Source organism: Muscardinus avellanarius, assembly GCF_963383645.1.
Source record: "Muscardinus avellanarius genome assembly, chromosome: 12".
Classification (NCBI taxonomy): domain Eukaryota; kingdom Metazoa; phylum Chordata; class Mammalia; order Rodentia; family Gliridae; genus Muscardinus; species Muscardinus avellanarius.
Genome location: NC_137798.1, coordinates 59641344 through 59665866, shown reverse-complemented (window position 1 = coordinate 59665866; position 24523 = coordinate 59641344). Strand labels below are relative to the sequence as shown.

The following is a 24523-nucleotide window of genomic DNA, read 5'->3' as shown; positions in this document are numbered from 1 at the left end:
ACAATAAAACTCTGAAATTAAGATCATTTTCAGTGCATTGTTTTAAAGATTACAAATAGCTATTTCTCATACTTGCTTTATAACAGACATATTACTGTCATTAAAAATAGTAGACTATTCCTACATTGGGGTTTTTCTTAAAAATACCATTCGCAATCTAAAAAGGAAGATTTTTACGGCCAAGTACATTACCTTTCGTTGTCGTCTGTAGATTCCTGTTGATGGCACAGCATCATGGTGTCTCTTACCAGTTTTTTAAAAAGATTGTGGCACTTAAAATGTTTTAAGTTTTTCTTTTCTTTTCTTTTTTGGTGATACTGGAGATTGAACCCAGAGGCATTTGTCTCTGAGCTGCACCCCGAGCCCTTTTGTAAAAGTTTTTAAACAGAATCTCAGTAAGTTGCTGAGGGTTTTGCTAAATTGTTGAGGCTGTCCTTGAACCTGCAATCCTCTTGCCTCAGCTTTGGATAACAGGCATGTGCCACCATACTCTGTTTTCCCTTTTGAAACAGCTGGCCTTAAGGTAAAATGACTTGTAAATTTGAATTTTTGCTGCTTTTTGTGAGGCAGGTATATTATGATTTGCATGTTTTCATAAACATTCTTGTACTTTATTTGGGATGAGGAAAAGAATGTGTTTCAGAAGGTTCTCAAGTAAAGGGTTAAAGAAAACCAGTATATAAGAATTCTCATAATGATAAAGGGAGTTTATGGATGTGTTTGTAGAAGTCTTAATCCAAGAACTTGTATTGATTGCTATTTTATTCTCTACTAGTGAAAAAACTGCTTTGAAATAGTGCTGCTTCCCCACCTTTAGGAGAGCAGCTGTTACTGTTTTGGGACTGGGTAATTGGGGTAAGTATGTTGAAGAAGAGAATGTAGAACTAGAGGAGTGAGGAGAGTCGAACCATTTCACAACAAGGAACGCTTTAAAGGTCTTGTAATTTATAGTCTGGAGAACACCTAGAGGGAACTGGCTGTTCTTCATTTTATAAATTATTGAGTACTTGCTAGGCACTGAAGATTCATGCTTTGAGTACGTGCAGTAATTCAGTTTCTGGTCCATCTAATTATATCAGCATCCACTTCTCATTTTCATTTCTTGTTCACAAGTACTTTTGATCATGAGAGTCCTAGCAAATCTACAATTAGGGTAGGTTTCCTGGGACTAATTTTAGTTTTTCAATCAAAGTATTTTCACACAGTCTTGCTCTCTCAGCACACATCTTTTTAATAATCTGTATTAGAATCTTCTCCAAGATTAATGCAAAGTGCATTAGTTGGAAGCCACATCTTTATGCTTTCAAAATTTCATGTAGTCTTGAGCAAATTTCTCAAAGATCGTTGACTGAGAAGTTCCACCATGTTATTGAAATGCGGTTGGCTTGGAGGCAAATATGAGATTAGAAGATTGAGTACTTAGAGGCTCTTATATATCTACCCACTTTTGCCTTTTCAGTGTTTTGTGAAGTTAGATAATTTTATCAAGAGAAAGCGGAGAAACAAAATACGTGAATCAGACAATATCCTGCTGGCTTGTTCCCTTGCTCTGAATTGAATTTGTTCCTCACGTTAGTCTGTTTGGGATAGCCCTAGTCTTATATTCCTGTAGGTTCAACTGAGGCACAGTTAGCTTGGATTTATAATCTTTTCCAGCGTCTATCAGACTCTCACTCTGCAGCAACAGCTGTTTAAACACTTGGTAACTTATTATTCTTAAGATTTCTTTTGGTATTGTGTGCTTCATTTTTATGAGCTCTCTAGCTTTCAGAAATCAGTTTCTGCATTTGTGCTTATTTTACTGCATCTAGTGTGACTGTAGTTAAATCTGTCCCGACAATTCTTTGTTGCTATGAATATTACAGATTCTCCTGAACTATAATAGTATGTTTAGCAGTTATCCTGTTGAGTATCATGGCTGTAGGCCACTTTAGTACTAAGGAGATATAGGGTGAAACTATTCAATACATGTGTCTAAATATTATTGAGATTTGATGTTCTTTCCCCCCAATACTTAACTGATACTCCCCACTCCCCCCATTCTAGGATAGGAGGAGTTTGGTCCCCAGCTACAGACAAACTACTAATTTGCTTGAAGATTGAGTTATTCTTAATGGAAAGGTGAAGTGTTAGGAAATGACCAGATAGTCCTCTTTCAGTATAAATGTGTATTAGTAGCTGGGCCTGGTGGCGCACGCTTATAATCCCAGCTTTCGGGATTCTGAGACCGGAGGATTGTGGTTCGCGGACAGCCTCAGCTACTTAAGCCCTTCACAACTCAGTGAGACCCTGTTTCAAAATAAAGAATAAAAAATTAGGCAGGGGATGTAGCTCGGAGGTCAAATGCCTCGGGGTTCCAGCCCCAGACCCACACACACAAAAAATGTATTAGTGAAACATTTGTGAAGCTTCACCTATTTTGCTGTGAACTGCCAGACCTACCAATCAGGTTCATGTACCTAGGTAATGATCTCATAAGGCAACAAAGTTCAGGACAGTGTGCAGTGTGTGTCTCTTGATTCTGTTAAGTGTTTTCAACTTGAGGATCACTCATGCTAATAATAGCTCTTGTAGAGCTTTTCTCTACTGCCCAAATCAACATTTTGAAGTTATGTCTGATATTTGCATAGAAAGGAAGCTTTCAAAACTTTGTGCTTGGAAACTGGCAAAATGCTTTCCTTTATATAATAAGCTTTCTACTGTATATGAACAGTGTTCATGGAATATAATTGCTGAGGAGCAGTGAACGACTTGTGTATCTGATCTTTTACCCTGCAGGAGTGAGTTTCATTTTAGGTGTGGATATATATATGACACTATGATAGCATATCACACCTGTTCAAATAATGATCTGTATTAAAAAGTATATATCCAGTTACTTGTATCACTTAAAATTATAATGTGATGGCCCCCAAAAATCTCTTTCAGTGTAATTGTAAGTCAGAAACTTTGATAACAAAAACATTCCAAGGCTGCCCATTTTAAAGGGGAAAGAAAATACTCATACCTTATCTATCATCATTCATAAAAATAATCATGTTCATTCTTTTTGGAAACTATTAATTTTAAATGATTTTAAGCTTTTTTTTTTTTTCAGTACTGGGGTTCCTGGAAACCCTTGTACCTCCGGGCTACACTCCCAGACCTATTTTATACTTTCTATTTGGAAACAGGGTCTCTTAAGCCAGCGCGGCTGGCTTTGAACCTGTGTGATCCTCCTGTCTCCGCCTCCCAAGCGCAGGGATTACAAGCATGCGCCACCACGCTTGGCAAAGCTCTTTTGTTTAATCCAGCCATTGATCTGCAATAGACCAGCAGCTAGTAATTCTCTGGTACTAATAATGTGTCTTAGGAGATGGTTCTGAATTAATACTCCAGAGTCATACCAAGAGAAGAAAATGTGGTTCTGTTTCTGGATGTATTTGACTGTATTTTTTACAGTTTTGCTTTGACTAACATTCAGAGCTCCAAAGCTAAGTGTCTACAAGGAGTAAATAACTGCTGCTTGTTCTGCAAAACAGTATTAACCTTGTAAGATGATTGATCAGTAGAGCTGGAGTAAGGGTGTTGTTCTGCATTAATCTTATTAATGATATCTTCATATACAAAAGAATGAATTGCACCTCTCATGTTAATTTTACTGTACAATGTTTTATGAAATAATTAGATTTATTGGGTTATGTTTATGTATTCTGGAGAATAAAATTTTCTTAAATTGATGGCTAGGTAGACTAAAACTACTAAGAAAAACATAAAATGTAGATAGTTATCTATGCTCATGGTTTGTTAAAATCTAAGCTTGATGGTGCTATACCGCTCTCCAAAGAAAATACTCTTAAGTAGCCCTGCCTTACCCTTTAGAGCTTGCTTATTTTGCTTTTGTATATTTAATAAAAACAGTCTCAAAATATTTCCTTGTGTAATTTATGGATAATGGTTGAATTTTTGTTAATTCTAAACATAGCTAACTTTGGCTTGTGTATGACTAGGGCTCTAGATTGTCTGCCTCCCCCAACCCCACCCATTGTTTTGGGGGCTGTCTGTTTAGGCAGAGAAAATACTTTTCCTACAATGTTGGAATTTCATGTTAAGCTTAACTGGACAATTAAATTTCAGTAGTGACACTTCATGTTTCTGTTGTGGAGTAATTGATGGTTTTCTTGTATGCTTGGTATTAAAATAGTTTTGTCAAGCATGCTGAATGTAGACGGCTTCATTAGCAGTTGTGATGAAATTTCTCTTTGAAAATTTAGTGATTAGAGGATTTGGTTAGTCCATGCCAGTATTTTCCATCCATTTTCATACTTATTCATGAATAAAACTCTATAATGCCCCTGTAAGACATTCTAATCTCAACTTCAGTGACTGTGTAAAGTTTAATAGATATTGTGATTTTTAGATTCTATTTAGCTGTAATACCAAAGTCATGAAAGCTAATCCACTATTGTAGGCCTGTACTCTAAAAACTCTTAAGCTATAATTTTGGCATTTATTATTTGAGATAAGAAATCCTTAGGTTAAACAGTAAGTACTGATGGGATATGTGATACCCTTTCAGTATTAGAACACGCAGTGTACATATAAAAGCATTAAAATACTGATTTTCTATTACATATTGGTAGTCCTGTCTGAAGTTCCCAAATAGCACTCGTAATGAAGTATTCCTTACTGAAACTCAAGTTCATCAACAGCAGGAAGAATGTGAGATAAAGTAAGACTTAAAGTCATCAAAAGATTATTCAAAAACCAAATTTTGGTGGGGTAAAATTCTGTCTTTTGTAGAGTACATATGAGTGTACAGCCAGGTGGTAGTTAAAGGACCACTGATTCACTTTTGTAATTACCAGTAGCCAGGAGAGCCATGGAATTACTCTTTGTGGTACTAAGCCACTGACACCATTGAAACAGGTCTAGATGACTGCTTGGGTAGCTCAGAACTGAACTTTAAAAAGTTTCACTAATGTGGAGTGAGGTGGTGGAGTAGGAGAATTGGAGATTGTTAATCTGTAGCTAAATGCTTATAAAATATATGTGAGGAGGAGATTAAAATTCATTTTTTGTAGTTTTAGGATGGAGAAATGAATGTAAGTGTGTGAACCAGTGAATTCCTTGTCTCTGGAAAACTCCCAGTAGATGCTGAGCAAACACCTACTAGGCCGGCCCAGTGTTGGGAGGGAAGTGACTAGACTCACAGGATCCCTTGTAATTTTGTAAGTCTACTAAGTAGAAAAAACTGCCAGGATTTCAGGAGGAATTGAGAGAGTTCAGTAACATTCAGTCGCTTTTTTTTTTTTTTTGGTGGTACTGGGGTTCCTGGAAGCCCTTCTACCTCTGGGCTACACTCCCAGACCTATTTTTATACTTTTTTATTTGGAAGCAGGGTCTCTTAAGCCTGCAAGGCTGGCTTCGAACCTGCACGATCCTCCTGTCTCCGCCTCCCAAGCGTGGGGATTACAAGCGTGCGCCACCACGCTCGGCTCAGTGTGGCTTCTTATACCACTTCATACTTAATTACTATGTCATATGCCAACTAGCAGTTACCAATAGTAAAACGAGGTAAAAAGTAAACATGCCAGTATTTTTCCATTTTTCACCCCCAGTATTACCTAGAGGTAAAATATACCAGAACAGCCAGTGCATTTCTAAAAGGAAAACTGTACACTAATTTTTCTGTCCTTGTGCTAGATGATAAAAGAGACAATGGGTTTCTGTCAATAAAAGCTTTAGGAATATCTGCACATATACATTTATATTCAAGTCGATAACACTTGTTTAGATACAAATGATGTTAGAGAACTAGATTTCTGATGTCACATATATGCTGTTTGAAATTCTTCTTTATCTTGACACCGATCTTGATAGTAAATCTCTTGATGATAGATATGCAGCTAGTTTGTCCCGGAACTCGTGAAGATAATTATATTGCTGAAAAAAATATAGATAGGTTGAAATACACTGTAGAAATTAGTTGCTAGAGTAGACAATTAGGAATCAAAAATACTTGTTAAGAATAATTCTGTCTCTTTTTGGCTAAGGAAAAATTTGTAATTTGGGGAAATTTATCTTGGAGTAAAGCTGCATACAATGCAAAATGGAATTGCTTTAAAAGTTAAAAATCCGAAGGTAGCATTACAGAAAAATGTTTTATAAGTCTGTAGAATCTTCCTTTACTGGCAAGACAAAATTAAAAACAGTAAATAAGGGCATTATATTTGCTAATGTTTTTCCTGTTTACAGGATAAGGGGAAGGGCACTCTTGATAGTAGTGTTTGACAATGGCATATTCAAGAAAATCTATTTCTTAATTTAGAGAAGCCCTACTCCAGCTCTTTGTGATGACAATCCATTTGGGACAATTTTTGTAGGTAAGTTTTTAAACAAATCACATCACTAACCTTAACGGATAAGCAAAATAAAGGCTTTAAATAATTTGGATTTTAAATAGTTTCCCCAAGGCTACTTTCACTTTGCCATTTTATATCATTCCTGAACCTTTGGAACTGTGTACTAACTTACATCAGGACAGAGATGGTTAAAGCCTGTTTGCCACAGAATGCCCAGGGGATGAACTGACAGGACATGCTAAGTATGGGCTTCTTTCTTTCCAGTATTAAAGATGGATCACACACCTATTCATACATATATTTGATCATATATTTTATTTCAAAGAGAAGACCTGAACTTCTTGAGTCTGAAGCCTGATTTGATTTTAACAAATTAAGGGAGTTCTGTTTTCAGAACTTAGGCAGATCTTGTATGGATTGTTTTGTGTGAATGACTTAAAGCCTTGAGAACCAGGATGCTGAGTGAATTTTTGTCAGTAGTAAAAGTAATTCACTGTATGTGATAACTGGACTAGACCTCTTCCCTGGGAAGAAGGTGGGGACTTTCAAGCTCGTAGAGCTGCCTTTAAAGGCCAGGATTCTACCATCCTAGAGATGAGACAGGGTGTTCAAGACTGGAAGACAAATTAGTGTATAGATCTACAGATAAAAGGAAATCTGCAGAATCCTTTTGGTATCACGATTATGATATTCTTGGCATTGCTACTACATTATTTTTGAAGTGTTAATGGCAGGGAAAACATGGAAGATGTCACTTTAGTTATCCAGAGCAAAAGACAACTAGTATTCCTTTACATTTTTTATACCATTATAAATGTTCTTGTTTTGGTGATAGAGGGGGATCTTTAGATATTTTTGGCTCCAAATTACCAACTATCATAACTACCATCTCATTCCAGTGAGAGGATCCATTCCTAGAATTGGACCAAAAATGAGCAGTAGATCCTAAAAGGGTAGTGGAAAGTTTGAATTATTCCATTATTTTGTTAAAAATATTATGGGCTTTTGTAGCTATCTGGGTTATATTCAAATATAAATAAAAAAACAGGTGTGTCTGACTAATAGCATGCTTTGGATTTTCATCTTTGTGCCTCTTTGATTATATATTACACCGTTTGTAATAGGAACAGCCTAATTCCTTACCTTTATGGTCTGAATTGCCCCAGATCCTCTTGCATCTCTCAGACTATCTATGGCTTGCTGGGGTGAAACTGTGTCAGACAGGTATAGGAGGAGACAAGCAGCTACTAAGAGAATATGACAAAAATATATACATATTATTGAGAGTAGTAATGGAGGGCAGGACATTTGATGTCTCATTCAGTATGTGTTGGTGCAGGAGATTCAGTTGCAATTTTACAAATGAATTAAATCACTGGGACCTTTTACTGTGTGCTTTCAACAGTTAAATCATGATCTTAAGTGACTGTGGTTAAGTCTAACGTGTCATTCTTATTGCTTTATTAAGATAGAAATAGTTCATATACTATACAATTCATCCACGTAGAGTATAAATTTTAGAACATTTTTTCACCTCAAAACGCTATTAGCCCTTTTGCTAGCACCCCTCCCCATACCCCATTAACGTTTGCTCTAAGAAACCACTTACCTATTATAGTTATGCCTATTTTAGACATTTAATATTAATGGAATCATACAATATGTGGTTTCTTGGAACTAATTTTTCCTCCCCTTTTGGTGGTACTAGGGATGGAACCCAGGGACATTCTACTTCTGAGCTACATCCCCAGTCATTTAATTAATTAATTAATTAATTAATTTTTACAGTACTGAGAATTGAACCCAAGGGCATTCTATCTCTGAATACACTCCCAGCCCTATTTTTTTTTTTTTTTGTCTTTTTACTTTTGAAACAGGGTCTCACTGAGTTGCAAAGGGCCTCGCTTGCAAAGGGCCTCCCTAAGTAGCTGAGGCTGACCCTGAACTGCCTCCGGTTCCAGCGTCCTGAATGCTGGAATTACAAGCATGTGCCACCATGCCCTGCTTATTTTTATTTTTGGTGGTACTGGGGGTGGAACCCAGGGGCTTTTCTACCTCCGGGCTACATTCCCAGACCCATTTTATATTTTTAATTGGAAACAGGGTCTCTTAACCAGCGCGATCCTCCTGTCTCCGCCTTCCAAGCGAATTACAAGTGTGCGCCACCACGCCCGGCTAGACATATATTTTTGTCTGGAGAAATGTTTATTTAGATTATTTGCCCATTTTAGAACTGGTATGTCATTTGTGTCTGTCTGTCTGTCTGTCTGTCTGTCTGTCTCTCTCTCTCTGTCTTCTCTTTCTTTCCTGGGGATTGAACCCAGGGGCAGTCTACCTCCAAGCTATACCCCCAGCCCTATTTTTTATTCTTTATTTTGAAACAGGGTCTCCCTAAGTTGCAGAGGGCTTCACTAAGTACCTGAGGCTGGCTGTGAACCTGTGATCCTCCTGTCTTAGCCTCCCAAGTACTGTGATTACAGGCATGTGCCATAACGCCCGGCTCGCTCCTTGTCTTTTTATATTGAGCTGTAAGAGTACATATTCTGGTTTGCAGACATTTTTTGAGTATAAAATACATGGTTTGGAAATTTTTTTTGCATACTATGGATTGTCTTTTCATTCTAATAGTGTTTTTTGGAATAAAAGCTATTAACCTTGAGGTGGTTCAACACTAAAAGGAATAACTTACTCTATTGAGAATTTCAAAGTGTTTTTCCCAGCACATGTAAGTTTTAAAATTAACACATAGTAAGTAGTTAACTTTGATTTTTATACTTATGTTACCCATGGATATTATTTATAAGTTACTGTCAGTGTCATAACATGTACAGGAGAACATTAGAAAAACATAAGAATGCAGGTGCTAAGATTTGTAAATGATATTTTGCAGAGTTCTACAAAACTGAAAGTGCCTCCCACTCCCACCCAAGTCTTCTAGGAAAACCACATTTAGGGTCTTAAATAATCCTTTGAATCTTGGCAAAATTACATTGTGTTTTGTCTTATTTTAATATAAAGTGAACATATGACCCAGAAACAAGAGTTTACCTATTTTGAGGTTAAAAAAGTAATCATAGCCAGGCGTGGTTGCACACGCTTGTAATCCCACTACTTGGAAGGCTGAGACAGGAGGATTGCAGGTTCGCAGCCAGCCCCAGCTACTTACACCCACCATAACTTAGACCCTTTTTCAAAATAAAGAATAAAAAATAAAGCTAGGGGTGTAGCTCAGGTAGAATGCCTCTAGGTTCAACCCCTAGTACCATGGCGGGGGGGGGGGGAGAAAAAAAAGTAATCATGAAAATAAATTTCTTACCAAGACAGGATCTCCCAAGTCCTCCATAACAGCTGAAAGGAAAATAGAGTTTTGAAGTTTGTACATTTCCATTCCATCCTAAGTTACAACTTATTCTTTCTGCCTGCTTTTTGTTTTTGTTTTTGTTTTTTTTTGCGGGTCTGGGGATGGAACTCAGGGGCATTTGACCTCCGAGCTACACCCCCTGCCCTAGTTTTTATTCTTTATTTTGAAACCGGGTCTCACTGAGTTGCATAGGGCCTCACTAAGTAGCTGAGGCTGTCCGCGAACTGTGATCCTCCAGGTCTCAGCCTCCCAAATGCTGGGGTTACAAGCGTGCGCCACCACGCCCGGCTCTGCCTGCTATTTGTAACTCTAATGTCCAGTACAGTGGCTTGCACATGGAAATTAATATTGTTAAATTAACTGCCCCAAACCAAAGTGTGCTTATTAGTTGGGTGGTATTCTGAACACTTCCAAAGTTCATGGTAGATAGGACCTTTATACTGAACTCTTTAAACCCTAAGAGCCACAATCTGAGAAATGAAATATGTTATTAGGTAGAAATCAGTATTTTTACTAACTGCCACTTTATTTTCTTCTTTTAGACCAAACCTGAGTGGTTAGAGGAGAAATGCTACCCACACAATAACCCTGAATTTATCTCAGAGGAAACCAGTAGCAGATTATGGAGGTGTAGAGCAGTAGTTTGAATTCTGGATCTGTTCTTTGCTAGAGCTGTGAGACAGAGTCTTAAGCAGTTTGGGCCTCTGCATTTTACCTATGAAATGGAGATAGCAATGGTATCTATATCAGAGTGAGGATCAAATAAAGTAGCATTTGTAAAGGGCCTGAAGCTGAGCTTGGCATGGAAAGAAATAATGAATACTAGGTGCTGTTATCTAGCTTGTGAAGAAATGAGCAGCTCTGCAAAAGCAGATTTTTCCAGAAAAATTTAGATCAACCCTCAAGCCATAGAACAATTCATTTTTGTCATTTTAAATATCCTAAAAAAGCTGGGCATGGTGGCACACGCTTGTAATCCCGCGCTTGGGAGGCTGAGACAGGAGGATCTCACAGGTTTGAAGCCAGCCTCAGCTACTTAGTGAGGCTCTCAGCAACTTAGTGAGACCCTGTTTCCAAATAAAAATATAAAATAGGTCTGGGAGTATAGCCCAGAGGTAGAACGCCTCTGGGTTCCACCCCCAGTACCATCAAAATAAATAAATAAATAAATAAATAAATATCCTAAAAAAAATGTATTACACACCTAACTTCCTCAGACAGTATACTGAACCCAGTTTGGTACTTAGGATTCATCATCATGAACATCAGTGTACTGTAATAGAGCTGTAGATACAGATCATCCTGTAGGTGTGAGATAAGAGGACCAAACAGGCCCTGAGCCCTAGTTACCTACTGATGTGCTGTCTACGAAGGGTCTCACCTGTAAGCTTGTTTGAGAGCTGACCACTTCAGTGGCTTCATGCAGGTTAACATACTTCACACCTGGTGCTATGTTCCTACATGTCTTGAAATCCAGCTGAAATCTCATTTCCTGAAATGCCTTTGTGTCCCTGCAGGAGTGCTCACTCTCCTGTGTGCTGGGGTCTTACTTCACTTCCGTATAGTTACTAGCTATGGGTTGCCTGAGGGTGAGGACTGTAACTCATTTTGTGTCTCATTGTTTGGTGCTCAGTAGGTGCTGTGAGTTGAATTATGTCCCTCAAAAAGATTAGCTGACAAAGGCCTTATCCCTGGTTTCTGGCACTGTGACCATATTCACAGAAAGTGTCTGTGATGAGGTTATTAGTTGAGCCATAATTCAGGGCAACTAGTGTCCTTACAAGAGGGAAGCACCTGTGTGAGGAGACAGACATAACCAGACTCTTGATGACAGAGGCAGAGGCTGGAGGGATGTAGCTACGAGCCAAGGACTGCTAAGAACTGCCAAGGACTGATGGCCCCACCAGAAGCTAGTAAGAGGCAAAGAAGGCGCCTACCCAGGCTCAGAGAGGACGTGGCTCTTGACAACTTGGGCTTGGACTTCTAGCCTCCAGAATGTGGGCAGAATAAGTTTCTGTGTTTTAAGCCAGCCAATTTGTGGTACTTTGTTATAACAGCCCAAGGAAACAACGTAATGCAATAGCAAGCAGTGTTCATTGACACCATAAGGAGCTGACAGTGTCAGCAGAACCAGCCAGCCTGCTCTGGCAGGCACGCACTGAAAAGCGCTGACCAGACCCTCCCAAGGGATGGGCTCTATAGCTGTCTAGCAGCGACGGCATCCAAGGGAGCAGAATGATAGAACATTATCTTTATCCATACAAAACAGTCACTGTGGTACATCTTTGAAAGCTCTCGATCATCGATAGTATTTTATGGGAGCCTGAAACATTCAGCATATGCAAGGTCACCCATTTGTCTGTCCATTTTGTTTGTATTTTGTTCAAACATCAGGGCTCTTATTTTGCCATAACCTGCTAGAGAGGAATTTGATCAACTGAACTAATCTCCGGAAACCTTTCAGTAGAAGCTGCTTTCAAAAATTTATTTGAAGCCGGGTGTAGTGGCGCATGCTTATAATCCCCGCACTTGGGAGGCTGAGACAGGAGGATGGCACAGGTTCGAAGCCAGCCTCAGCTACTTAGTGAGACCCTGTCTCCAAATTAAAAAATTATATAAAATAAGTGTGGGAGTATAGCCCAGAGGTAGGAAGCCTCTGGGTTCCACCCCGAGTACCACAAAAAAAAAAAAAAAAAAAAAAAAAAAATTATTTGAAAAAAAAATCTCAGAATTAGTTTGGAAATTAGATCCCCAAACTGGAAAATACTTTCCCCTAGCTACATGTAACCAATTAGTATTTTGCTGTACTTATCAGTAATTTAAGCAGATATGATGGAATCTATTCTGAAATTTTGCATTTATAGAGCTAGGCTATAATTTTTCCCTAGAAAGAGTTTGGAAACTAGGATGTAGGATGGGTTTTAGTTCTTTATTGCCAATTCTGCAAGCTATAGTTTTCTCTTTATCAGTTTAGTTTGGCCACAAATAGGTGTCATGTCATTAAAGACCCTTGTACGGTGGGTTTGCCTTCAGAACTGAACTGTTGGCATGAAGTCCCTGAGCTGTGCCTTTAAGGGGAGGAGTTGGCTGGATTTACCCTTTCACTAGGTGCTCTGAGACTATGTGGCTATTTAGACTATCTGGCTATTTAGTTTGTGTACCTCAAGCTCCACATTAGGCACTGTAGGGTTTTCAAAGTATCAAACTATATTATATACTGCCAGTTCTAGAAAAGATTAAGTAGCTTATTTGGTTACAAAATGTACAATAAGTGCCATAAAGGACTAGTTTTCCAGCTGTGGCTGGCTCTCCTTTGGTCCATGTGTTTCATGTGTGAAAGATGAAAGATCATCTATTGTTTACTATCCACAGCATAGTTTCTAATGCTCTAGCACAGTCTATTGCTTCTTCTCTCCTCATTTCCCCCCCATGCAATTTTGTTTTAAACATTCATATCAGCAGCTTGTGTTTTTATAGCCACTGATAAACAAGAGACCTGTTTGATTCTAGTAGCAAATTCATATCATCAAATGTAATTTTCAAGACATATTTTTAAAGATTGCTCATTGCTTAGGGATGATTTTTTCGAAGTGTTTGAAAAAAATTGACTTCCTTGCTATTTGAAAGCAACTAAACAATTAAAAAGCTAAATAATCAGTAAGATGGTATTATATGCAAATAATAATGCCCCACTTTTTCTGTGGCAGTGGTGAGCATGGTGGTAGGGCCCCAAAATTGCAACTAGAGGTCCAAGACAAAAATAAAGAAGAAACCCCCAAACCCTATAACCTTATACTAAAAATTTCCAAATCTATTTATTGTCCTTACTCTTGAAAAGTGATAATAAATACTGGAGTGCTTCTCCATATCAGGCATTGTGCTAGTACTTTTCATGCATTATGTCCTTGTAATCATTACAGGAAAAACATGAGGTAGGTAATATCTGAATAGTTTAAGAAATCACTTTGGGACATTCTCATGGAGCATATGGAGAAAGGAGAACGTACTGTATTAAGGTTTTTCGGTTATTTTTGAGACAGATTGCGAGCTCCTCCATGATTTCACAGCAGCTGGCTATGTCAGGAGTCCCTCCATCTGGGATTGGATGATGATGAGTGACAATTCCATACTGCTGGTAGAGGTCCAAGAGGTTTGGGACTCTATATTTTGACAGTTCTCCTCTGGTGCAGAAAACAAATATGTCTTGTATACCATAGCTCTTTAGTTCTTCTGCCAACAGACCAAGATACACACAGACACACACATAGAAAGCATTACAACTTTAAATATGGTCAAGAGGGAAAACAAGGAATTAAGTTTCTTAAGCTAAACTAGTAAGTGATAATTTGCAAATCTGAAATGCCTGTTAATATAACATCTGTACCAAAAGGTGATTACAATGAAATGAAGTCTGACTGATTTATAAGTCAAAATGCTTTGAACTGGACGGGCGTGGTGGCGCATGCTTGTAATCCCCGTGCTTGGGAGGTGGAGACAGGAGGATCGTGCAGGTTCAAAGCCAGCCGCGCTGGCTTAAGAGACCCTGTTTCCAAATAAAAATATAATAAATAGGTCTGGGAGTGTAGCCTGGAGGGAGAAGGGCTTCCAGAAACCCCAGTACCACCACCACCAAAAAAAAAAAAAAAAAAAAAAAAAAAGACATTAGACTAAAAAATTATTGAAATTTTACTGCTTTTGCTTTTCTCATGTGTGCCAACTAGAAAACGTAGAGCTACATACATGGTTTCATTTGTGGTTCCCATTATATTTCTGTTGGACAAAGCTGCTCCTGATAAAATTATGGTATTTTTGTATTTGTAAAAGGAGTTAACCTGTAGTTTACATACCTCTACCACTGAGCTATATCCCCCAGCCTGAAAATGAAGAAAAGTTTTCATAAAAAGAAAATAGAAACCCTTTTTATAGAAGATACTTTAACAGGGCATTCCAAAATGTGCACAATTGGTCTTGAATTAGTGATTTAAATTATACTTATAATTTAAAAGTTCTTTAACTGAACATATCCTACAATAGTGGGTTTGTCTAATGTAGAAAATCTTTATAAATATCCTAAGGGTCAACTCATCCATTAACCTCTTTAAGTCTTTTTTAGTAAGAAATAACTAAAGAAAGTATATTATCAAACTGATATTCCAGAATAACCAGAAACAGACTTTAAGAATAAAAATACTAGCCAGGCATGGATGACGTGTGCCTGTTGTCCCAGCACTTGGAAGGTTGAGACAGTAAAATTGCATGTTTGAGGCCAGCCTCAGCAATTTAGTGAGGCCCTCAGCCTCAAAGTGAGACTGTCTCAAAATAAAAGGTAAAACAGGACTGGGGGTATAGCTTGGAGATAGAATGCCAATGGGCTCAATCCCCAGCACCACATACACACAAACACACAAAAGGAAAAAAAATTTAATGGTCAGAATCAAGCAATTTATACATTTTTATTTTCTGTATTATACGGATGTTGGTGGGACTAGTAGTCTTAAGATGTTGCAGTCTCATCAGAGTAAGGTGTGTGTGTGTGTGTGTGTGTGTGTGTGTGTGTGTGTGTGTGTGTGTATGTACTGGGATTGAACCCAGGGGCATTCTACCTCTGAGCTACATTCCTAGTCCTACTTTATTTTTGGCTAAGTATCTCAGTAAGTTGCTGGCTGCAAATCTGAGATCCTCTTGTTTCAGCCTCCCAAGTGCTAGGATCACAGGTATGTGCTACCATGCCCAACCACAGAATAAAATATTTTGAAAATTAACATTTTTTTTAGTGCCATCTTGTATGCACATTCCAAATGAGGACAGATCCTTAAGGTCCTTGGACTTGACACTGCAGTATGAGTATCTACAGAAGGCCAGTCAGTGCCTACTCTGTCCTTCCAACCTAGATGCTGGTTCTGAATTTTCCATCCAGGATGGACAACTTCACTGCTGCCTCTGGGTTACCAGCTCAGGTCAAGTTCTACTACCACAATCAAGTCTGCAAGGAAGAGCTTGTTCAAATATCTGGGCAGTGCAAACTGTCCTGTCCTTAAATGCAGCTGATACCGTAATGTAACTACAACAGTTGAAAAGCAAAGCCATGCTGAGGTAAATGATAAGTTCACTGTGCACCTCACCGGTGCCTCTTCAGATATCAGACTGAGTTTATCGTTTGAACCTTTATCTTGTATTCTGAGAAGAGACTATAGTTTGTTCCTTTGACAAAGAGACTTGCAGGTGTTTTTGGTAAACTGTTAGTATGGTTGTCTCATATTAGACCTACCTGTATCTTTTTGAATATTTCTTCTAACATCTTTAAATTTACAACCTATAAGTAATAATAAAGTAAAAAAGTCAATTTTGGGTCATATATAGCAAGCATACTTAAATACATATATACCTACTTACTTTAGAAAATTATTCCACATGATCATTTATACCATTAATATAGTATAGCATATGATTATGCTTAATTCTTTGTGTGTGTGTGTGTGTGTGTGTGTGTGTAGCACTAGGGATCAAACCCAGGGACAGCTCTACTCAGCCCTGTTTTATTATTTTTTTTTAATTTTAAAACAGGGTCTCACTAAGTTGCTGAGACTGTCCTTGAGCCTGCATTCTGCCTATTTTAGCTTCCTAAGTGCTGGGATTACAGGGATGTGCTACCACACTGGGTTCAATTCCATTTGAATATGATTTTTTTTTCAGTATTGGGGCTTGAACCCAGGGGCATTTTACCTCCGAGATACACTCCTGGCCCTTTTTTTTTTTTTTTAATTCTTTATCTTGAAACAGGGTTTCACTAAATTGAGGAGGGCCTCACTAAGTAGCTGAGGCTGTCTACAAACCTGTGATCCTCCTGTCTCAGCTTTTCAAGTACTGGGATTATAAACATGCGCCATCATGCCTAGCATGAATATGAATTTCATTTCTTAGATTTTTAGGAATATAAGGATTCATAGATTCCAGCTGAAGGAACTCAGAAACCAGGATTTTTTTCCTTTTTGTGGCACTGGCGATTGAGCCCAGGGGTGTTCTACTTCTGAGATACACCCCAAGCCATACTTTATTTCTTACTTTGAAATGGTGTAAGTTGCAGAGGGCCTCGCTAAGTTGCTGAGGCTGGCCTTGAATCTGCAATCCTCCTGTCTCAGCTTCCCAAGTACAGGCACATACATCATGCTTGACTCTAATCCAGGATTCGTTATTCTGTGTTTCTCTGACTATAGTCCTCAGCCTTGTTTTTATCCCAAGAATTACATTTTATTAAGTAAGGTAAATCAGAGCCAGGTGTGGTGGTGTACGCTTATAATCCCAGCATTTGGGAGGTGGAGATTGGAGGATCACAGTTAGTGGGCAGTCTCAGCTACTTAGTGAGGCCCATTGCAACTTGAGACCCTGTTTCAAAAAATAAAAGACTTAAAAAATAGGACTAGTGGTGGAGCTCAGAGGTAGAATGCCCCTGGGTTTCATCTCCAGTGCTGCCAAAAAAAAAAAAAAAAAAAAAAGGTAAATCAGAATATAGAGTTCTAGCTGGGTGTGGTGGCACACACTTGTTTCAAAATAAAAAAGGAGCTGGGTGTGGTGGTGCATGCTTGTAATCCCAGTACTTGAGAGGCTGAGACAGGAGAATTGCAGGTTCACAGTCAGCCTCAGCTACTGAATGAGGTCCTCCACAATTTAGTGAGATGTTGTTTCAAGATAAAGAAGAAAAAACAAAAGGCCGGGCATGGTGGTACATGTTTGTAATCCCAGCATTTGGGAGGCTGAGACAGGAGAATCGTGGTTCGTGGACAGCCTCAGCTACTTAGGCCCTTTGAAACTCAGTGAGACCCTGTTTCAAAATTAAAAATGAAAAACAGGACTAGGTGTAGCTCAGAGGTAGAATGCCTCTGGGTTCCATTCCCAGTACCGCGCAAAAAAATAAAAAAGAGCCGGGCGTGGTGGCGCACGCTTGTAATCCCCGCGCTTGGGAGGCAGAGACAGGAGGATCGCGCAGGTTCGAAGCCAGCCGCGCGCGCTGGCTTAGGAGACCCTGTTTCCAAATAAAAATGTAAAAAAATAGGTCTGGGAGTGTAGCCCGGAGGTAGAAGGGCTTCCAGGAACCCCAGTACCACCAAAAAAATAAATAAATAAATAAATAAAAAATAAAAATAAAAGAGACACACACACACACACACACACACACACACACACACACACACTTCTGAATGCAGATCTGGAATGTTTGAGGAGTGGATCTGTGTTCCATTATCTATAACTCACTATGATAGCTTCAGAACATGAGTTACCCAGTGCTGGTCCGTGAAATTCTCATATTGCTTAGTATACAGAATGATGTGTTAGCTGACGAAAAGTTGTCTTCAAGTTATTAATAGGAAAATGACTCTAGTGTTACATACCTGGAAGAGCACATAAACCGAGAAACTGAGAACAATTCGCTCGTGACAGAGGTAGCCTAAAAACAAAAGAATCAAATTTAGTTCATTTTTTTAAAAACAGGGTCTCACTAGGTTTCTGAGAGTCTCACTACATTGCTGAGGCTGTTCTCGAACCTGCAATCCTCTTGTCTTAGCCTCCTAAGTACTAGAATTATAGGAATGTGCCCAAACTGGCTTAGTTTTTTTTTTTTTTTTTTTTTTTTTTTGGTGGTACTGGGGTTCCTGGAAACCCTTCTACCTCCAGACTAAATATATATATATAATCTATATATATCTGAAAAAGGGTCTCTTAAGCCAGCATGGCTGGCTTTGACCCTGCGTGATCCTCCTGTCTCCGCCTCCTAAACATGGGGATTACAAGCGTGCACCACCATGCCTGGCTATTTTTTGTTTGTTTGTTTGTTTGTTTGTTTTCAGTGGTACTGGGGTTCCTGGAAGCCCTTCTACCTCCGGGCTACACTCCCAGACCTATTTTATATTTTTGAAACAAGGTCTCTTACGCCAGCGTGGCTGGCTTCGAATCTGTGCGATCCTCCTGTCTCCGCCTCCCAAGCGCGGGGATTACAAACGTGCGCCACCACACCAGCTATGCCTGGCTATTTTTTCTTCTTTATTTTTTGAAACTGGGTCTCACTGAGTTGCAGAGGGCCTCACTAAGTAGCTGAGGCTATCTGCAAACCCCAGTCCTTGAACCGTGATCCTCTGGTTTCAGCTTCCCGAATGCTGGGATTACAAACCAAATGCTGGGATTAGAAGCCTGCGCTACCACACCCGGATTAGTTAAATTAAAAAAAAAGTTTTAAATGGGCTGGATGGGGTGCTATAATTTCTGGTGCATGGTAGTGAGGAGGAATCCAAGTTCAAGGCCAGCTTGGGTAATTTAATGAGACCCTGTCTCAAAACAAAATATAAAAGGGGCTTGAAAAGTAGCTTAGTGAGTGATAGAGCACTTACCTGTCACACACCTATCCCTGGGTATGCACTCGTGTGCGCACGTACTCACACACACACACACACACACACACACACACACACACCAATTAGAAACCAAATTCAACATCAACATGAAATGAATGCTTGCCACTGAATAAGGGTGCTTTTTTTTTTTTTTTTTTTTTTTTTTTTGGTGGTCTGGAGGTGGAACCCAGGGGCATTCGACCTCTGAGCTACACCCCCTGCCCTATTTTTTATCCTTTTTTTTTTTTTTTGGGTGGTATTGGGGTTCCTGGAAGCCCGTCTACCTCTGGGCTACACTCCCAGACCTATTTTATAGGTTTTATTTGGAAACAGGTCTCTTAAGCCAGCGCTGCTGGCTTCGAACCTGCGCACGATCCTCCTGGGGGATCCTCCTGGGGGATCAAGCGTGCGCCACCACGCCCAGCCTGAATAGGGGTGCTTTAACAAAAGTTCTACAAAAGTTAAATGTCAATAGATGGGTAACCAAAGGGTCTAGATGGACTGAGGACTTATCATTTGCCCTGTACATCTTAATATGGCAAATTAATTTAAATTTACCTTAGATTAACAGTGCCTATATCAACAGATAGTATTCAGTGTACTTAAACTGAGGCATTTTGTATTGCTGAAATGTTTAAGACCAGATATGTTTCTGATTTTGGAGTTTCGGGGTTTTGAAATAAGACTTTACCAGTTGAACATCCTTAATTGGAATATCTGGAATCCAAAACTGCTTTAAAATTCCAAACCTTTTAAGTGTCAACATGATGCTCAAAAACCTGTGGATTTTGGAGCATTTCAGATTTTAGGTTAGAGATGCTCAACCTATTGTACCTTGGGTGAATGAGCTGAAAAATGACTATCTGACAATTTCATCTTTAGCACTCATTTCACATTACTATTTGAGATTTTTTTTTTTTTTGGTCAGGATACCTTAACAAATATACTTTCATATAATGAAAACTACAAGGTATTCTCATTCCTGCTGTAATGGATTTTGGTTAAAATGAAATAATTGCAAGTAATATTCAAAATTTGTTACTACTCAAGGACAGAGACCTTGTTTGCAAGGCAAAATATACATTTAGAGGAAAGTAGGGGAATCATATAAATATAATATGGCATTCAAAGTTAGATGAGTTTTTGAATTTAAAAAAGGACATTAAGGGGAAAATCAAAGGTATTGTTATTTGATGGCAGGTCAAAAGAACTTTAGAGATAAGTACTTCTTTTCTCTTCCTGTAGTAGGGGATGGTGTTTTCCTGAGGAGAGATGATTACATTTACAGGGATGAGAGAAAGCACTTGATTACTGGTTGTTGAGATTCTGATATAACTGCAAGTCAATTTGCCAAGATTTGGAAGTTGATTTTATGTGGGAATTTTTTTTGGTTATTATATCTATGTGGCTTTTTTCTTACACAGAGTCTGCTAATAGCTCTAAGTACTGTTTAGGATTTGTCTTAATAAATAAACACCTCATCCCATATTTGGTATACTATTTTTGTCTTTTGTCTTAAAAGGATAAGCAGATTTTAGTGGGAAATCATTTCAAAGTCCTATCTCTACTCCTTACTTTTTTGCTTTTATTAAAGTTTTCTCAGTGTGTAAAGAAGAACAAAGAAAAAAAAGGCCATATTCTATATTATTGCTAGTAACCAAATCATGGAGTTAGAAGATCCTTTAAAGATCAGAATTATATAATCAGAAGAGAATCACTTAATAGTTTTAATAATGTGCAGTATGTTCTACAAAATTATGATGTAACATCAAATATTTTAGCTCCTTGTCAATCAGAAATGCTAACATACCATGATATCTGGATTGGAGTCTGTTCGTCTTCAATAGGCTCTTCGTCTGAGGAGTCAAACTCACTTGCTTGTATTGACATAGGCTTTAAAGAAATCAGTTCTGTTAGAGAATTGTAAAGTATATGTGCATATAGCCTTAGCATAGCTGACCCTTGGTTAAATACCCACTGAATTAATAATTGCATTTTATCCAGTCATCAGTCTGAACTATCAGATTGCAATCTCAGTAATAAATGATTACTATTTACCATCCTACTAATAATCACACCACAGCATAGTGAAAAGACAGGTGCTTTGGGAACCAGGAAATCTGGCTTCTGGTCTTGGCTCTGATATGATCTCAGACAGGTCACTTTAGTTTATCCTAGATCTCAGTTTTCCTCAACTATAAACAAAATTGGTTCATCCTTTCACTAACATTTCTTAGACACTTTCATTTGCCAAGCTCTGGAGATGCAAAGATCCACAAGATAAATAGCCTGCCCTTACTGCAGTTGTAGGGAGAGATACGTGTGTGGATTACAGGAGAAAAGGTTTAGGTGCTAAAATGAAAGCAGAAACTAGGTGCCGTAGTGCAGAAAAGGGAGTGACCGACCACTTAGGGAGCCACAGGCTTCACAGAGGATATGCTTCTGCTGGGTTTTGAAAGAAGAGGAGGTTTTTTGACAGATATGGAAGTTTAGGCAATTAAGGCAAAAAGAAAAGATTTGTACATGCCTTGTAATCCCAGTACTTGGAGGCTGAGACAGGAGAATCCAGGTCTGAGACCTGCCTCAGTAACGCAGTGAGACTCTCAGTAACCTAGCGAGACCCTGATTCAAAAAACAAAAAATAAAAATGGCTGGGGGTGTGGCTTGGAGGTAGGATCTCCCTGGGTTCAATCTTCGGTAACACACACACACCCCGACAACGACTGAGATGTCTCTGTCTCACATATGTTGATCTAAGCAGTTAGAACTCAATCACAGAGGCAGCATTTCTTTTTTTTTTTTTTTTTTTGGTGGTACTAGGGGTGGAACCCAGAGGCTTTCTACCTCCGGGCTATACTCCCAGACCTTTTTAAAATATATATATATATTTTATTTGGAAACAGGGTCTCACTAAATTACTGAGAGCCTCACTCAGTAGCTGAGGCTGGCTTCGAACCCGTGCGATCCTCCTGTCTCAGCCTTCCAAGCGCGGGAATTACAAGCGTGCGCCACCACGCCCGGCTAGAGGCAGCATTTCTATGTGGGAGACTTCTATACTCCCTCTCTTGGGTTCCTCAAGGGTGTGTGTGTGTGTATGCCTTTATTAATTGCCTTAATATATATATATATATATATATATATATATATATATATATATATATATATAAAATGTATTTTCCTTAGTTGAAACCAGATGATAGGACATTGGAAGAGCGAATGGAGCTCAAAATGCCAGTTTTATTACTAAACGTCAAATGGATAATGTAGCCATCTCACCCCAGAATTAGGCTGATCCACCCAGTCATAGGCAGTGATGGACAACCCGGGGTACCTGTGTGACAGAGTGGACCAGAAAGACCTTCTAGAGGCAGGCAGATAGATGTAGAGAGAGGAGGGAAGAAAAGATTGAGCTACTCATGTTCCTCTCAAACTCAGGGATCACATAACCCTCCTCCCTTCTGAGCACAAGTGGAGAGAGGGGCCAGGAGTGGACAGCTGTTGTCTCTCCACTTGGAAACAGGGATTAGCGAGCGTAAACACCTAATGCCCTGCCTAGCTCTGAAGCTATATTCCAGAATGGTCTTATTTGTTTCTAGAAGATCACATGACAGGGGCAATGAAGATTTGTTTTGGATCTGCAGTATTATAATCAACTAAGCCCCAAAGAAGGCCCCTCAATGGGGTGCCAAGCTGGGTGGTAGGTAATTATAAGTCAGGTGGGGCTTCAGCTCCTTGCCAAAGTCGGATGTTCTCTCCTTTCCTTTAAAGCAATTTTGATGAGTCAAGATTTTTTTTTTTTTTTTTTAATTTGCTTGGCTCATTCACTCTGCCTCTCCCAGCTAAGTGCAGTGCCAGGTGGCCCTGGGGGATGGTGGCAGTTTGTGATGTCACCCACAAGCTGGGGCATGACTTTCACGTTCACGGTTTTCCGCAGAGGGTCAGGGCAGACCCCGGACACCCTTTGGGGCTGGGGTACCTCGCCTACTGACACCAGAAGACGTTTAAATCCCTTACGCCATCGAACTCTTTCGCAGGGCTGTCCAGAGGCTTAAGAGGACCTGCAGGCGACAGGTGACAGCCCACGGCAGGCGCAGAGCGAATGTCCCCTCCCGGGCCTGCTCCGCCGGGCCCCCTGCTCTGCAGCGGTCCCTCTCGCCGGTGCCGGGAAGCGTCAACTCCCCTACCCACCGGACCGTTACTGCGCGAGTCGTGCCGCGGCCAGGCCCGGACTGTCCGCCCATCCCGAGCACCGGCCTCCAGCATCCTCTAGTCCCTGCGGCTTCGCTCCTTCAAGCCCCCCGCCTGCCCTACTCACCGGCTTCATCGCTGGCCGCCACACTCCGAGACCAGAGCCGCCTCCTCCCGCAGCACTCGCACCTCAGCCACCGCCCGCGCCGACCCCGCCTCTGCCCTCAGTTCATTGGTGCATTCTTCCAGTAGGTGGGCGCGGCATCTGCCAGAGGCCAATCAAATACTCTCTCTGTTTTTTTAACTCCGCCTTTGGGTGCCCTGGTTCAGCCTCTAACCGCTCATTGGCTTTTAGGAGGCCTTTGAAAGACGCGCGGGAGGCCGGCCCTGCGGAATGTTGATTGGCTAGAGGGCATCATCCTCCCGCCAGTTGGGAGCGTGGATGGGGCAGGGGGCGGGGAGAAGGGCGGGGCAATAGCATCTTTCGTCCACGCCGAGCTTTGAGACACAGGAAAGCATGTGCGTTCTAAAGGCAGAAGGTCTAAGTGGTCCAGGTTAGGGAGATTTTCTTTTCTTTTCTTTTTTTAAAGAGCGTGTGGTGGTGGTAAGGGAGCAGTTGTACTGGGGCATTCGTATGAAAAACTCAACACCTAGACTTTGGAATTACAGCTGTATGTAGCCATAAATATATAAAAGACAAAATCCAGAGTATTTTATAGGCTTGACGTTTTATGTTATCATTCTTGGATCTAGATAAGGTAGGGTATAGATCACCCTTCCTGTTCACAAATATGAATAAAGTAATGTTGTATGAAAGGGAAATAAATGATGGGTCTTTAAAAAAGTGTTTATTTTCTCTCCCGTTCCCCAGTTCTCATTTAACTGGTTACAGGGAAGGAAGTCATCTGGAGCAATATTACCTGCACATCTGAGAAAAATGTGCAGAAGTTTCAGCTCCCTGACTCATTCCAGCAAGTGGGTATAGAGAGGTATTAGAATTCCTTAGTAAAGAAAATAGCAGTTTGACTTAGAAACTGTATTAGTCAAGGTTCTCCAGAGAAACAGAGGGTGTAGGGCGTGTGTGTGTGTGTGTGTGTGTGTGTGTGTGTGTGTGTGTGTGTGTATAGATAGATAGATAGGTAGATAGAGATTTCTTTTTTCCCTCCTGCTTGCGGATGCTTGGTGAGTCCAAAATCTGACAAGAGAGGCTAGCCTGTAGGTGACTCTGGAGAGGGTCATAGTTCAAG

General features: G+C 39.8%; 1 protein-coding gene across 1 annotated transcript; it reads right to left on the bottom strand.

Annotated features, from left to right (window-relative positions):
- Nucleotides 1–5838: 5838 nt before the first annotated feature.
- Nucleotides 5839–23329, bottom strand: CDKN3 (cyclin dependent kinase inhibitor 3; the record flags this gene model as incomplete). Its single annotated transcript, XM_080707150.1, has 9 exons — nucleotides 5839–5925; nucleotides 7488–7588; nucleotides 9661–9692; nucleotides 13713–13935; nucleotides 15974–16018; nucleotides 18093–18148; nucleotides 20899–20981; nucleotides 22365–22419; nucleotides 23103–23329. The coding sequence occupies 9 exons, from the start codon at nucleotides 23327–23329 to the stop codon at nucleotides 5839–5841; spliced, it is 909 nt and encodes a 302-aa protein (XP_080563276.1).
- Between the last annotated feature and the right edge of the window lie 1194 nt (nucleotides 23330–24523).